This window comes from Zalophus californianus, chromosome 2 (assembly GCF_009762305.2).
Source record: "Zalophus californianus isolate mZalCal1 chromosome 2, mZalCal1.pri.v2, whole genome shotgun sequence".
NCBI classification, from domain to species: Eukaryota; Metazoa; Chordata; class Mammalia; order Carnivora; family Otariidae; genus Zalophus; species Zalophus californianus.
Genome location: NC_045596.1, coordinates 167,301,492 through 167,316,891, shown reverse-complemented (window position 1 = coordinate 167,316,891; position 15,400 = coordinate 167,301,492). Strand labels below are relative to the sequence as shown.

Genomic DNA, 15,400 nt, shown 5'->3' with positions numbered 1-15,400 from the left:
AGGAAAATTCTGACCAAGGTTACTGAGAACTTTGTACGTAGCTAAGCTTAGTGAATATGAATTTGTAGTAATGCTAAGCAAATCTTTTTAAATTTTGTTCTAACCCTAGTTTTTAAGATTCAGGTTTAAAATCTGGAATCAGGGAGTGATAAAGACAAAGATTTTAAAGTTCTATGCTGGAAATTGGGACCTATGTTATTTTACTATTTGCTATTTCTAGCTATTTGGGTTGTTCATTAGCATGCATTTTAGTATTTTATGTTACTATAGTTAAAATGGTTTCTTCAGCACCTGGTTTATTGTAAATGACAGAAAAGTATTTGGACAATTAACTAAGCAAAGGTAATTGGCACTACAATTCCTTAGTAAAAGGACAATTTGTATTACGAAGAATAATTTTTTCTATGTTTCCTGTTTCACAACTTGAGCATGTTTTGTGATTTTTGTCTAGAACATTTTTATCTTCAGTTTCTGTTGTTTACTCTTATGACAAAGATGACACCCAACATTCTCAGCCTTTGTTAGCGCAGGTAACACTTAACTTTTCTTACAGATTTCTTATTTTGAATTATCTTTAAAAATGTAAATATTCTGAAATTTCTAGAATACTATTTTACACTTTCACTGAAATGGAATAATTTGGACTAGTTCTTATTTCTACCTGGCAAAATTTCATTGGGTAATTGCCCATGCATGTTAAAGTACTAAGGTGGATAAAGTAATAAATAAAAATGACACATTTTAAAAATAAGTTATACGTTTTTTCTTGTGTATTTTCTTTTCAGATGGATTGCAGTTATCATGGATATGTTGCAGGTTTTCCAAATTCTCTTGTGTCACTCCACACTTGTTCAGGACTCAGGTTGTAGCCTATTTAAAGATATTCCATTTGCTGGTATTTGATCCTGCTAACTTGAGTTGATCCTCCATTGATATTTTCTAGTTCTGTATTCACCTATGTTATCTCAGGTCCCTAAGGAGTGAAACAGAATTACTGGTAAAATAGAATTGGTCACCTTGGCAGCATTTGTCCCTGATGGAAGGCTACGTGTTGATTCTAACAGGATCTACTGCTTGAGGCTTTGAGTGGCCTTGAGTGTAGGGGGCGTTGGTTGGTCTCTCCATACTTCTTTAGTTTTTCCAGATTTTTAATGTTTTTATTGATTTCTTAATTTCCTAGCATGGTCAAAAATTGTAGACTGCCTAGATCTGATAGCTATTTTGGCTCTGCTTCTGGTAGTTTTTAGGCAGGTAATACCTTCAGTTAAGTCCACACAAAAAATGACATATGACATTAAGTGTCAGGGAAGAGTAGGTATCTCCAAAAGAAGAAAGGCCTAAAGGAAGATAGTGCCTAAAGATCTGACAGGCTGGCTAAGAAAATCTATACCCTATCCTAGGAAAGAGTCCTAACCTGTTTAATCAGATAGGTCCATGCCACTTATATGCTTTCTTTAAGATAATAAAATAAAATATTTCTCTTAGAATATTTGTAATATAAGGCAGTGTGCATCCTGTGGTATTACTGGTCCAGTTTTGAGTTTAACACCTCAATGAATAAAGTAGAGAAACCAAGGTGAATTTAAATGTAAAAAAAATTTTTTTTTGCCAAAATTTCTCATTAGAGTATTATAGTTTTGGTAGAATAATTTCAGACTTGTTTTGATTATTTTAATACTCAGGGGAACATTACAGCTTAAAAACATCTCATATGGAATTGAACCAATGGAAGCCATATCAGGATTTGTGCACATGATTTATGAAGAAAAATATGATAACACTAGTGTACCTCTCTTAGGAGAAACTAAGACTTACAGCTATAATAATATATATTATTATATCAGAAAAAGTTCAGAAGTAAGTGTTGACTTTTAAATTTAACTTCTTCCTTATAATTTTGTGAAATGAAAACTAACTTCAGAGCAAAATTTGATGACTTGCATATCTTAAGATTATTTCTTCATTAAGCTTGTTATGAGATTAAAGTTTAGTAAAGACTTAGGTAGTTAATCTTGGACACATATGTGAATATAGGATTCAAGCAACCAAAAAATTAATGTTTACATGGGACATTTGGATAGTTAATATAAATTATTCCTTTTCCTCAATTAGGCTGATAAATTAGGTGAAAATGTCATGTGATCTGGATTTCCAAGTTGTCTTTGTTTCAGGAGAGTTCAGAAATGAATACCATTAGTGGCCCCCATAAGGTACATGTAAAACAAAGTGATGAATTCTTCTTCCACAAAGGCCTGTAAACTGCTATAACGTCATAAATAACATTCTTGGCTCTCATGAACTGCCATTGATTATAAACTCCAGTAATATTTTCTAAACTTTATTGTTTGCCAGAAGTAGTTTCCTAATAATTAGTAGCAGAAAATCTGCCCATATGGAAGACTACTATGAAAATTATCACAAGGCAAGAAATAAAAGATTAATGTTGATATTTCCAGTTGCAGCTACTGCTAAAATTAACAGATACCTGGATTCTTGTATAGCTTGGGATCTCATTGAACATTCTTATTAACCACAGGCACTTTTTGGACTGGAATTTTCTGAATAGTACCTAAATTTTGTATTTGGAAGCAGCTTTGTTATATAATCAGTAGCACTATGTCTCAGTTTCTGAATATCATTTCAACAGAAGGTTAATTTTTGGAAATTCCTCAGGACTCATGTTTGTTTTTCAGAGAACTGAATTTTTCAAGTTACGCCCTCAATATGTTGAAATATATATCGTTGTGGATAAAAATCTGGTAGGTCCTTTTTTATGTATTTTTATTTTAAAATGATTTAACCTTTGTATCTAACTTGATTTCAAGGATGTAATAAAAAATTTAAAAACATTTTTGATAAATGTTTATTTTGCTTTTGCAATTCATAACTTCTTAAAAATTGTGCATAAGCCAAGTGTTTGTTGATTCACTTATTTTATATATGAGGTTCTCTAAATGCTTTTGTAAAGTAAAGCGTTTTTCATTTTTTTAAAGCTTGTCAGTCTATTTTTCTTTTTTTCAAAAGAACTACATCCTCAGTAAAACCCTCAACCTCCATGTACAATATATTTAACTGCTTCAGCCTCATTGAAAGAATTGCCTTCAAAACAAATATGCTACTTGTTCTAAGTGAAGGGAGAAAACAAGTTATCTGTTTCATTCTTAGTTCTAGGTAAATGAAATGACAGAAAAACAAACGAACAAAATTTTCATATTGAGGATTCATGATTATACTTCTGATCCTGTATGGGTTTAGGTTTTTAATTTGTACAACATACGTAGTTAGGAGATTCTGAGCAATGAAGCTACATTTATTCCTGGTTGGTAAGATCCAAGGGCACCTGTTGGAGGCAAAGAATATTTCTCTCCATAGGAATGCAACTTGCAGGATTCCCACAGGTTATTACCAGCCATATATGAGCTCAAAATTCATAAGAAAATTAGTTACCATAAACAAGGGTTAGCAAAACAAAAAATAATAGATTTAGATACAGAAAACCTTCAGAAATTAAAATTTTAAGATATGTTATAAAAATATTTCATTCCATAAGGGAGTCTGATGATTCCAGAAGAGGTGGATATGAGGCAGGAAAGCTGAGCTAAATATTGGCGGAGGTTACAAAACTTGAAGTGCATTGGCTCACTAAAGAGTGGGAGGGTTTTTTTTTTTTTTTTAGCATAGTTAAGCTGACCCGGTACAATGCCGACACATATTCTAAAATCATATTCCTGTAAAATTACAAAGCAATTAGAAGTGGGAAAGCAGAGTTTTAAGCATAATCAACAAAAAGAAGTCAACAAAGGGAAAGGAAAACATTATATATTAAATTTTTGTTTTGTAAATGTGGGACAAAATTAAAAGCTAGGGTTAAGATAAATTTCAACTCAAATATATAAGTAATTATATTAGGTGTAGAGGGATTAAGTACTGTAATTAAAAACCAAACATAAAGACTAATTGAAAGCAAAGACAAAGATTATCATACAAGACACATTCTGCCTAAAACTGACATATCTAAAATATGGTACATAATGAAAGTAAAAGACTGTAAAAATATAAGAACAAAAATTCTAAAAAACTTGTTTAACTAGATTAATATCAAAGTAGACTTCAAGATAAGCATAAGTTATCTATTACTGCATAGAAAATCACTTCAAAATTTAGTGGCTTAAACCAGTAACCATTATTTGGTTGGGACCCCAGAGACCTTTTTGGACTAATACCAATCAATCTCAAATCCTTTTAACTAATCTGAAAGCTTTTTATTGATACAGCTTTTCTTTTTACAGGATTACTTTTTAGCCACTTTTTTTCCTCACAGAGATAATTGTTCATTAAAATTTAAAAGTGCATAGGGATACACTTAAGAGGTATCAACTACTTCATTTAAACACAATTTATATTGCTGTGTGGTTACCAGTGTCAGTATGAAGATTGACTATGGCCTTGGTGAAGTTCAGTGAGGAGCTTACTAAGGAAGCTTCCCTGGTGCTCTTTCTTGAAATAGTCTACCAATGTGAAATTACCCATTTCTCTAATTGTTTTCTAGTGAATGAATACAGAGTTTATTGTGTTTCATAGTAAACTAGATTTAGCAGTTATAAGTACATAATTTGGAGTCAGAGAGATCTAGTATTGAATACTAATTTCCTTCATTCTTTTTTATTGTGGTAAAAAGCATTTAATATTAAATTTTCCATACTAACCATTTTTAAATGTATAGTTCAGTAGTGTTAAGTATATTCACATTGTTAACAGATCTCTAGAACCTTTTCATCCTGAAAACCAACATTCTATGCCCATTAAACACTAATTTCCCCTCCCCCCTGCATCCCCTGCCCCACTCTCGGCAAATACCTTTCTGTTTTCTGTTTCTATGATTTTGACTACTTTAGATGATACATATGAGTGGAATCATACAGTATTTGAGCTTCTGTGACTGGCTTATTTTGCTTTGCATAATGTCCTCAGGTTTCATCCATATTGTAGCATACGACAGGATTGTCTTCCTTTTTAAGGCTGTGAATATCCCATTGCATGTTGTATACCACACTTTCTTTACCCAGTCTTCTATTAATGGACCTTTGGGTTTCTTCTACCTTCAGGCTATTGTGAATAATGCTGCAAGGAACATGAATATGTAAATAGCTCTTTGTGAGCTTGCTTTGAATTTTTCAGGTGTATACCCAGAAGCTGGATTGTTAGAACATATGTTAATTCTATGTTTAATTTTTTGAGGAACTGCCATACTGTTTTCCATTATTAATATTAATATTTCTATTATTAAAAAATTTTAAACTTACTTTGTTGTTGAGCTATAGGATTTCTTTGTATATTCTAGATATTAACTTCTTATCAGATATGTGGTTTGCAAATGCTTTCCCCCATTCTGTAAGTTGCCTTTTCACCCTGTTGTTTCCTTTGATGCACAAAAGTTAAGTTTAATGTAATCCCATTTGTTTATTTTTACTTTTTTTGCCTGTGTTTTTGGTGTCATATCCAAGAAGTGACTACCAAATCCAATGTCCTGAAAGTTTTCTCCTATACTTTTTTCCAGGAGTTTTATAATTTTAGGTTTTACATTTATGCCAATTTTGAGTTAACTTTTGTATATTATATAAAGTAAGGGTCCAACTTCATTCTTTTGCATGTAGATATAATTTTTCCAGTGCCATTTGTTGAAGACACTGTCCATTTTCCACTGTGTTGTTGGCACCTGTGTTGAAAAGCATTTGGCCATATATACCCAGAGCTTTATTTCTGGGTGCTCTATTCTATTCCATTGTTCCATATATCTGTCTTTATGCCAAAACCATATAGTTTTGATTACTGTTGCTTTGTAATATGTATCAAAATCAGGAAGTGAGACACTGTAACATTCTTCTTTTAGGCTATTTTTTCTATTTCTGCAAAATATGTCATTGGGATTTTGATAAAGATTGCAGTGAATCTGTAGATAGCTTCTTTGGGTAGTTTGGGCATTTTAACACTATTTTAACACTACGAAGTCTTCCAGTTCATGAGCATGAGATGACTTTCCATTTGTCTGTATATTCTTTGATTTCTTTTACCAATGTCTTTAGCTTTCAGTGTGCAAAGCTTTCACCTCATTGGTTAAGTCTATTCTTAAATATTTTATCCTTTTTTAAAAGATTTTATGTATTTATTTGACAGAGAGAGACACAGTGAGAGAGGGAACACAAGCAGGGGGAGTGGGAGAAGGAGAAGTAGGCCTCCCGCTGAGCAGGGAGCCCGATGCAGGGCTTGATCCCAGGACCCCGGGATCATGACCTGAGCTGAAGGCAGCTGCTTAACGACTGAGCCACCCAGGTGCCCCAGTTTATCCTTTTTGATACTATAGTAAAAGGGAGCATTTTCTTAATTCCATTTTGTGCTTGGTCATGTTTGTGCATAGAAGCAACTGATTTTTGTGTGTTGATTTTATATCCTATAACTGCTGAAATTGTTTCCTGGCTCTAACAATTTTTTTGATGGAATCTGTAGGGTTTTCTGCATATAAAATCATATTGGTGAACAGAGATAATTTTACTTCTTTATTTCTCATGTGAATGCCTTTTTTTCTTTTTCTTCTCTAAATCCTGTAGTTAGGACCTCTAGTACTATATTGAATAGTGTGGTGAGAGTGGGCATGGTTGCCTTTTTCCTGTTCTTAGGGAAAAAAAACAGTCTTTCACTGCTGAGTGTGATATTATCTGTGATCATGTATGGCTTTTATTATGTTGAGGTACTTCTATTATAGTTTGTCAGATGTTTTTATGATGAAATAGTGCTGAATTTTGTCACGTTTTTGACATCAATTGAAATGATCATTTTTTTTGTCCTTTACTATTAATGTGTGGATTACATTGATTGATTTTTTAATATGTTGAACCATTCTTTTTCTTTTTTTACTTTTTTTCTTTAAATTTTTTTATTGTTGTTAATCACCATACATTACATCATTAGTTTTTGATGTAGTGTTCCATGATTCATTGTTTGTGTATAACACCCAGTGCTCCACACAGAATGTGCCGTCTTTAATACCCATCACCAGGCTAACCCATCCCCCCCACGCCCCTCCCCTCTAGAACCCTCAGTTTGTTTTTCAGAGTTCATCGTCTCTCAGGGTTCGTCTCCCCCTCCGATTTCCCCCCCTTCATTCTTGCCCTCCTGCTATCTTGTTCTTCTTCTTCTTTTTTTTTTTTTTACATATATTGCATTATTTGTTTCAGAGGTACAGACCTGTGATTCAACAGTCTTGCACAATTCAGAGCGCTCAACATAGCATATACCCTCCCCAATGTTTATCACCCAGCCACCCCATCCCTCCCAAACCCCCACCACTCCAGCAACCCTCAGTTTTTTTCCTGAGATTAAGAATTCCTCATATCAGTGAGGTCATATGATACATGTCTTTCTCTGATTGACTTATTTCACTTGGGGTAATACCCTCTAGTTCCATCCACGTCATTGCAAATGGCAAAATCTCATTCATTTGAAGGCTGCATAATATTCCATTGTATATATATACCACTTCTTCTTTATCCATTCATCTGTCGATGGACATCTTGGCTCTTTCCACAGTTTGGCTATTGTGGACATTGCTGCTATAAACATCGGGGTGCACGTACCCCTTCAGATCCCTACATTTGTATCTTTGGGGTAATACCCAGTAGTGCAATTGCTGGGCTGTAGGGTAGCTCTATTTTCAACTGTTTGAGGAACCTCCATAGTGTTTTCCAGAGTGGTTGCACGAGCTTGCATTCCCACCAACAGTGTAGGATGGTTCCCCTTTCTCCGCATCCCCGCCAACATCTGTTGTTTCCTGACTTGTTAATTTTAGCCATTCTGACTGGTGTGAGGTGATACCTCATTGAGGTTTTGATTTGGATTTCCCTGATGCCGAGCGATGTTGAGCACTTTTTCATGTGTCTGTTGGCCATTTGGATGTCTTCTTTGGAAAAATGTCTGTTCATGTCTTCTGCCCATTTCTTGATTGGATCATTTGTTCTTTGGGTGTTGAGTTTGATAAGTTCTTTATAGATTTTGGACACCAGCCCTTTATCTGATATGTCATTTGCAAATATCTCCTCCCATTCTGTTGGTTGTCTTTTGGTTTTGTGGACTGTTTCTTTTGCTGTGCAAAAGCTTTTTATCTTGATGAAATCCCAATAGTTCATTTTTGCCCTTGCTTTCCTTGCCTTTGGCGATGTTTCTAGGAAGAAGTTGCTGTGGCTGAGGTCGAAGAAGTTGCTGCCTGTGTTCTCCTTTAGGATTTTGATGGTCTCCTGTCTCACATTTAGGTCTTTCAACCATTTTGAGTCTATTTTTTTGTGTGTGGTGTAAGGAAATTGTCCAGTTTCATTCTTCTGCATGTGGCTGTCCAATTTTCCCAACACCATTTGTTGAAGAGACTGTCTTTTTTCCATTGGACATTCTTTCCTGCTTTGTCGAAGATTAGTTGACCATAGAGTTGAGGGTCCATTTCTGGGCTCTCTCTTCTGTTCCGTTGATCAATGTGTCTGTTTTTGTGCCAGTACCATACTGTCTTGATGATGACAGCTTTGTAATAGAGCTTAAAGTACGGAATTGTGATGCTTCCAGCTTTGCTTTGCTTTTTCAGCATTCCTCTGGCTATTCAGGGTCTTTTCTGGGTCTATACAAATTTTAGGATTATTTTTTCCATTTCTTTAAAAAAGTGGATGGTATTTTGATGGAGATTGCATTGAATGTGTAGACTGCTCTAGGTAGCATTGGCATCTTCACAATATTTGTTCTTCTAATCCATGAGCATGGAATGTTTTCCCATTTCTTTGTGTCTTCCTCAATTTCTTTCATAAGTATTTTAGAGTTTTCTGAGTACAGATCCTTTGCCTCTTTGGTTAGATTTATTCCTAGGTATCTTATGGATTTGGGTGCAATTGTAAATGGGATTGACTCCTTAATATCTCTCTCTTCTGTCTTGTTGTTGGTGTATAGGAATGCCACTGATTTCTGTGCATTGATTTTCTATCCTGCCACTTTACTGAATTCCTGTATTGAGTTCTAGCAGTTTTGGGGTGGAGTCTTTTGGGTTTTTCACATAAAGTATCATATCATCTGCAAACAGTGAGAGTTTGACTTCTTCATTGCCGATTTGCATGCCTTCGATTTCTTTTTGTTGTCTGATTGCTGTGGCTAGGACTTCTAATACTATGTTGAATAGCAGTGGTGAGAGTGGACATCCCTGCCGCTTTCCTGACCTTAGGGGGAAAGCTCTCAGTTTTTCCCCATTGAGAATGATATTCGCTGTAGTGTTTTCATAGATGGCTTTTATGATACTGAGGTATGTACCCTCTATCCCTATACTCTGAAGAGTTTTGATCAAGAAACGATGCTGTACTTTGTCAAATGCTTTTTCTGCATCTATTGAGAGGATCATATGGTTCTTGTTCTTTCTCTTGTTAATGTATTTTATCACGTTGATTGATATGCGGATGTTGAACCAGACTTGCAGCCCAGGGATAAATCCCACTTAGTTGTGGTGAATAATCCTTTTAATGTACTGTTGGATCCTATTGGCTAGTATTTTGGTGGGAATTTATGCATCCATGTTCATCAAGGATATTGGGCTGTAATTCTGCTCTTTGATGGGGTTTTGTCTGGTTTGGGGATCAAGGTAATGGTGGCCTCATAAAACGAGTTTGGAAGTTTTCCTTCCATTTCTATTTTTTGGAACAGTTTCAGAAGAATAGGTATTCATTCTTCTTGAAATGTTTGGTAGAATTCCCCTGGGAAGCCATCTGGCCCGGGGCTCTTGTTTGTTGGGTGATTTTTGATGACTGCTTCAATTTCCTTAGTGGTTATAGGTCTGTTCAGGTTTTCTATTTCTTCCTGGTTCAATTTTGGTAGTTGATACATCTCTAGGAATGCATCCATTTCTATCGGATTATCTAATTTGCTGGCATATAGTTGCTCATAATATGTTCTTACAATTGTTTGAATTTCTTTGGTGTTGGTTGTGATCTCTCCTCTTTCATTCATGATTTTGTTGATTTGGGTCATTTCTCTTTTCTTTTTCATAAGTCTGGCCAGGGGTTTATCAATCTTGTTAATTCTTTCAAGGAACCACCTCCTAGTTTCGTTGATCTGTTCCACTGTTCTTTTGGTGTCTATTTCATTGATTTCTGCTCTGATCTTTATTATTTCCCTTCTCCTGCTGGGTTTAGGCTTTATTTGCTATTCTTTCTCCAGCTCCTTTAGGTGTAGGATTAGGTTGTGTACTTGAGACCCTTCTTGTTTCTTGAGAAAGGCTTGTATTGCGATATACTCTCCTTTAGGACTGCCTTTGCTGTATCCCAAAGATTTGAACAGTTGTGTTTTCATTTTCATTGGTTTCCATGAATTTTTTAAATTCTTCTTTAATTTCCTGGTTGACCCATTCATTCTTTAGTAGGATGCTCTTTAGCCTCTATATATTTGAGTTCTTTCCAACTTTCCTCTTGTGATTGAGTTCTAGTTTCAAAGTACTGTGGTCTGAAAATATGCAGGGAATAATCCCAATCTTTTGGTACTGGTTGAGACCTGATTTGTGACCTAGGATGTGATCTATTCTGGAGAATGTTCCATGGGCACTAGAGAAGAATGTGTATTCTGTTGCTTTGGGATGGAATGTTCTGAATATGTCTGTGAAGTCCATTTGGTCCAGTGTGTCATTTTACGTCTTTATTTCCTTGTTGATCTTTTGCTTAGATGATCTGTTCATTTCAGTCAGGGGAGTGTTAAAATCCCCCACTATTATTGTATTGTTGTTGATGTGTTTCTTTGCTTTTGTTATTAATTGCCTTATATAACTGGCTGCTCCCATGTTAGGTGCATAGATATTTACAATTGTTAGATATTCCTATTGGATAGACCCTGTAAGTAGGATATAGTGTCCTTCCTCAACTCTTATTAGTCTTTGGTTTAAAATCTAATTTGTGTGATATAAGGATTGCCACCCCAGCTTTCTTTTGGTGTCCATTAGCATGGTAAATTGTTTTCCACCCCCTCACTTTCAATCTGCAGGTGTCTTTGGGTCTAAAATGAGTCTCTTGCAGGCAGCATATCGATGAGTCTTTTTTTTAATCCAGTCTGATAGCCTGTATCTTTTGATTGGGGCATTTAGCCCATTTACACTCAGGGTCACTATTGAAAGACATGAATTTATGCCATTGTATTGCCTGTAAGGTGACTGTTACTGTATATTGTCTGTGTTCCTTTCTGATCTATGCTGCTTTTAGGCTCTCTCTTTGCTTAGAAGACCCCTTTCAATATTTCTTGTAGGACTGGTTTCATGTTTGCAAATTCCTTTAGTTTTTGTTTGTCCTGGAAGCTTTTTATCTCTCCTTCTATTTTCAAGGACAGCCTAGCTAGATATAGTATTCTTGGCTGCATATTTTTCTCCTTTAGTGCTCTGAATATATCCTGCCAGTCCTTTCTGGCCTGCCAGGTCTCTGTGGATAGGTCTGTTGCCAATCTAATGTTTCTACCAATGTAAGCTACATATCTCTTCTCCTGAGCTGCTTTCAGGATTTTCTCTTTGTTTCTGAGACTCATAAGTTTTACTATTAGATGTCAGGTTTTGACCTATTTTTATTGATTTTAAGAGGGGTTCTCTGTGCCTCCTGGATTTTGATGCCTGTTTCCTTCCCCACATTAGGGAAGTTCTCTGTTATAATTTGCTCCAATATACCCTCTGCCCCCCTCTCTCTTTCTTCTTCTTCTGGGATCCCACTTATTCTAATGTTGTTTTGTCTTATGGTATCGCTTATCTCTCACATTCTGCCCTCGTGATCCAGTAGTTGTTTATCTCTCTTTTTCTCAGCTTCTTTATTTTCCATCATTTGGACTTCTATATAGCTGATTCTCTCTTCTGCCTCATTTATCCTAGCAGTTAGTGCCCCCATTTTGATTGCACCTCATTAATAGTCTTTTTCATTTTGACTTGGTTAGATTTGAGTTCTTTTATTTCTCCAGAAAGGGTTTCTCTAATAACTTCCATGCTTTTTTCAAGCCCAGTTAGTATCTTTAAAATCATGATTCTGAACTCTAGGTCCAACATCGTACTAATGTCTGTATTGAGTAGGTCCCTGGCAGATGGTACTACCTCTTGTTCTTTTTGTTGAGGTGATTTTTTCCATCTTGTCATTTTGTCCAGAGGACAATAGATGAATGAGAGAACAAAATGCTAACGGTAACAACGTCCCCAGAAAATATACTCTAAACAAATCAGAAAAGACCTGAAACCATGGGAAAAGAAAGGGAAAGAAAGAAAAAAGAAAAAAAAGATAAAAACAAACAAAAACAGAACAAAACAAAACAAAACAAAAACACAGTATGATCAAATATGATCAGGCTGGTGCATAGATCAGGGCCACACACTATATTTTGGGTGTATTTTGGTGTGTTAGAAGATAGTGCCTCCCAACATTAAAGAAAGAGACTTATATATGTACAAAATAAGGGTTGACACGATGAAGGGATGGAATATGACTGTAAAGATGAAAATTATAAAAAATTTTATAAAAGGAATTGATAAGAAGTTGTTTGAAAAAAGAAAGAAGAGGTTTAAAAAAAAAGAAAGAAAGAAAAAAGAAAAAGTGGAGAGAATGTGATCAGGCAGGAGACTAGAACAAAGCCAAACACTAGAGATTTAGGGTATATTTTAATCTGTTAGAAGAAACTGTATCTCAAAATTTTAAAGAGAGAACAACTTATATATATATATGCCAAAAATAAGGGTAACTACTATGAAGGGATAGAATATGACTCTAAAAATGAAAAGTAAAAACGTTTTTTTAAAAAAGGGATTGATGGTGGTTGAAAAAGGGAAAAAGAAAAATTAAAAAAAAGTTAAAAAAGAATTAACTTTGAAAGACTAAAGAATCATGATAAAAAAAACCATGAATTCTATGTACAGTATTCCCCTAGTGCTGGCGTTCTCCTGTTCTTATTGATTAGTAAAGTAGGTCTTGGCTGGCTGTTCCTGCTGATCTTCTGAGGGAGGGGCCTGTTGCCATGGTTCCCAAATGTCTTTGCCGGAGGCGGAATTGCGCCGCACCTGTCTGTCCAGGCTAAGTAATCTGCTCGGGTTTGCTCTCGGGATCTTTTGTTCCCTGCAAGCTTTCCGTACAGCTTTGGAGGACTAGAGTGAGAATGGTGGCCTCCCAATCTCCACCCCGGAGGAGCCAAGAACTCTGGGCCCCGCTCTTCAGTGCGCGCCCAGAGAAAAGCAGTCAATCATTCCCATCTCCCCAGTATCCAGCCACACTCTGTGCTCACCCGGCCTGTGACCGAGCATTTCTATCTCTGGCACATGACCCTGTGTGGAGTCTCCAAACCCAGCAGATCCCTGCGGTGCGCTCCCGTGCCGCTCCTCCCCGGGGAGGAAGGGGAGTCTCCCTGGATCTGCCGCTTGTTGGGTCCCTGCTGGAGGAGCAGTGGCCCGACTGTGTCGCGGATCACGGTTTATGGCAACCCCGAGCTGAGAGCCTGCTCCTCGGCTCCATCTCTGCAGCCGGCTTCCCTAGTCCGATACCTGGGAGCTCTGCTGCACTCAGGCACCCCTGAGTGCAGTCTTTCTGTGACCCCCGAGGGTCCTGAGACCACACTGTCCCGCAAGGGTTCCACCCCCCGCTTAGCCACTGAAGCGACGTCCCTCAGCTGAACCATCTTCTAAATGTTCTGATTTTGTGCTCTGCTGCTCTATCACTTGCCAGATTTGGTGGATGGAAGCCCCCTCCCCCACCGTCTATCCTCCCGAATATCGCCTGGGATTCACGTCTCTGAACGTCCTACCTTCCAGAAAGTGGTCACTTTTCTGTTCAGAGAGTTGTTGCTATTCTTTTCTTCGATCTCCTGTTGAGTTCGTAGTTGTTTAGAATAGTTTGATTCCTATCCAGCTGAATTCCTGAGACCAAACGAAATCTAGGTCTCCTACTCCTCTGCCATCTTGCTCCGCCCCCCTGTGTTGAACCATTCTTATGTTCCAGGTATAAATCCCACTTGGTCATAATGTATAATCCTTTTAATGACCTGTTGAGTTCATTTTGCTAATATTTTATTAGTGATTTTTGCATCAATAATCACCAAGGATAATTGACTTCTATTTTTCTTGTAGTGTCTTTATCTGATTTTTTTTTAAAGATTTTATTTATTCATTTGAGACACAGAGATACAGAGAGAGAGCATGAGCTTGGAGAGAAGCAGAGGGAGAGGGAGAAGCAGGCTTCCTGCTGAGCCAGGAGCCCGATGTGGGGCTTGATCCCAGGACCGTGGGATCATGACCTGAGCCGAAGGCAGACGCTTAACCATCTGAGCCACCCAGGTGCCCCTTTATCTGAGTTTTGTATCAGGATAATGCTGACCTCATAGGATGAGTTTGGAAGTGTTTTCTCCTATACAATTCTTAGAATGAGCTTGAGGGGGATTAGTGTTAATTTTTCTTTAAATGTTTGGTAGAATTCTCCAGTGAATTCATTTGGTCCTGAGCTTTTCTTCATTGAGATATTTTTGATTACTGATCCAATATCCTTACTCTTTGTCTGGTCAGATTTTTTTATTTCTTTGTGATTTAGTTTTGATATGCATTTGGTCTTGGTAGAAATTTATCTTTTTCTTATAGGTTTCCAATTTGTTGGCATATGATTATTCTTAGTAGTCTTATAATCCTTTTTATTTCCATGACATTAGTTGAAATGTCCTCTCTTCATTTCCTTTTTTTAAAAAAAGATTTTATTTATTTATTGACAAAGAGAGAGAGAGAGAGCACAAGCTGGGAGAGTGGCAGGCAGAGGGAGAGGGAGAAGCAGGCTTCCTGCCAATAGGGGAACCCAATGTGGGGCTCCGTCCCAGGACACTGGGATCATAACCTGAATTGAAGGCAGATGCTTAACCGACTGAGCCACCCAGGTGCCCCTATTTCTATTTTTATTTATCTGTGCCTTTTTTATTAGTCTAAGAGTTTGTCAAGTTGTTGATCTTTTCAAAAAACCAACCCTTGTTTTCATTGATTTTAAAGATTGTTTTTCTATTCTTTCGTTTTTCTCTGTTTTATTCTTTATTATTTCCTTCCTTCTGTTAACTTTTGGTTTCAGATCTTCCTCAACTTACCATGGAGTTATGGCATGAAAACCTATCATAAGTTGAAAATATAAGTAAAAAATGCATCTACTACACCTAACCTACTAAACATCATAGCTTAGCCTCGCCTACCTTAAACATCTCAGAACACTTCCATTAACCTAACAGCTGGGCAAAATCATCTAACCCAAAGCCTGCTTTGTAATAAAGTTTCTAATATCTCATGTAATTTATTAAATATGGTAGTGAAAGCTTAAAACAGAATGACTATATAGGTACAGAATGGCTGTATATCTGT

At 36.5% G+C, this 15,400-nt stretch overlaps 1 protein-coding gene across 1 annotated transcript in view; it reads left to right on the top strand.

The window, feature by feature from the left end:
* LOC113925407 (disintegrin and metalloproteinase domain-containing protein 5-like) overlaps window positions 1-15,400 on the top strand; it is a 137,063-nt gene that overhangs the window by 14,558 nt on the left and 107,105 nt on the right. Inside the window, exons 4-7 of the mRNA XM_027600066.1 lie at window positions 452-530; window positions 786-862; window positions 1,683-1,857; window positions 2,694-2,759. Coding sequence (XP_027455867.1) covers window positions 452-530; window positions 786-862; window positions 1,683-1,857; window positions 2,694-2,759 — 397 coding nt within the window. The remainder of the gene's footprint in view (window positions 1-451; window positions 531-785; window positions 863-1,682; window positions 1,858-2,693; window positions 2,760-15,400) is intronic.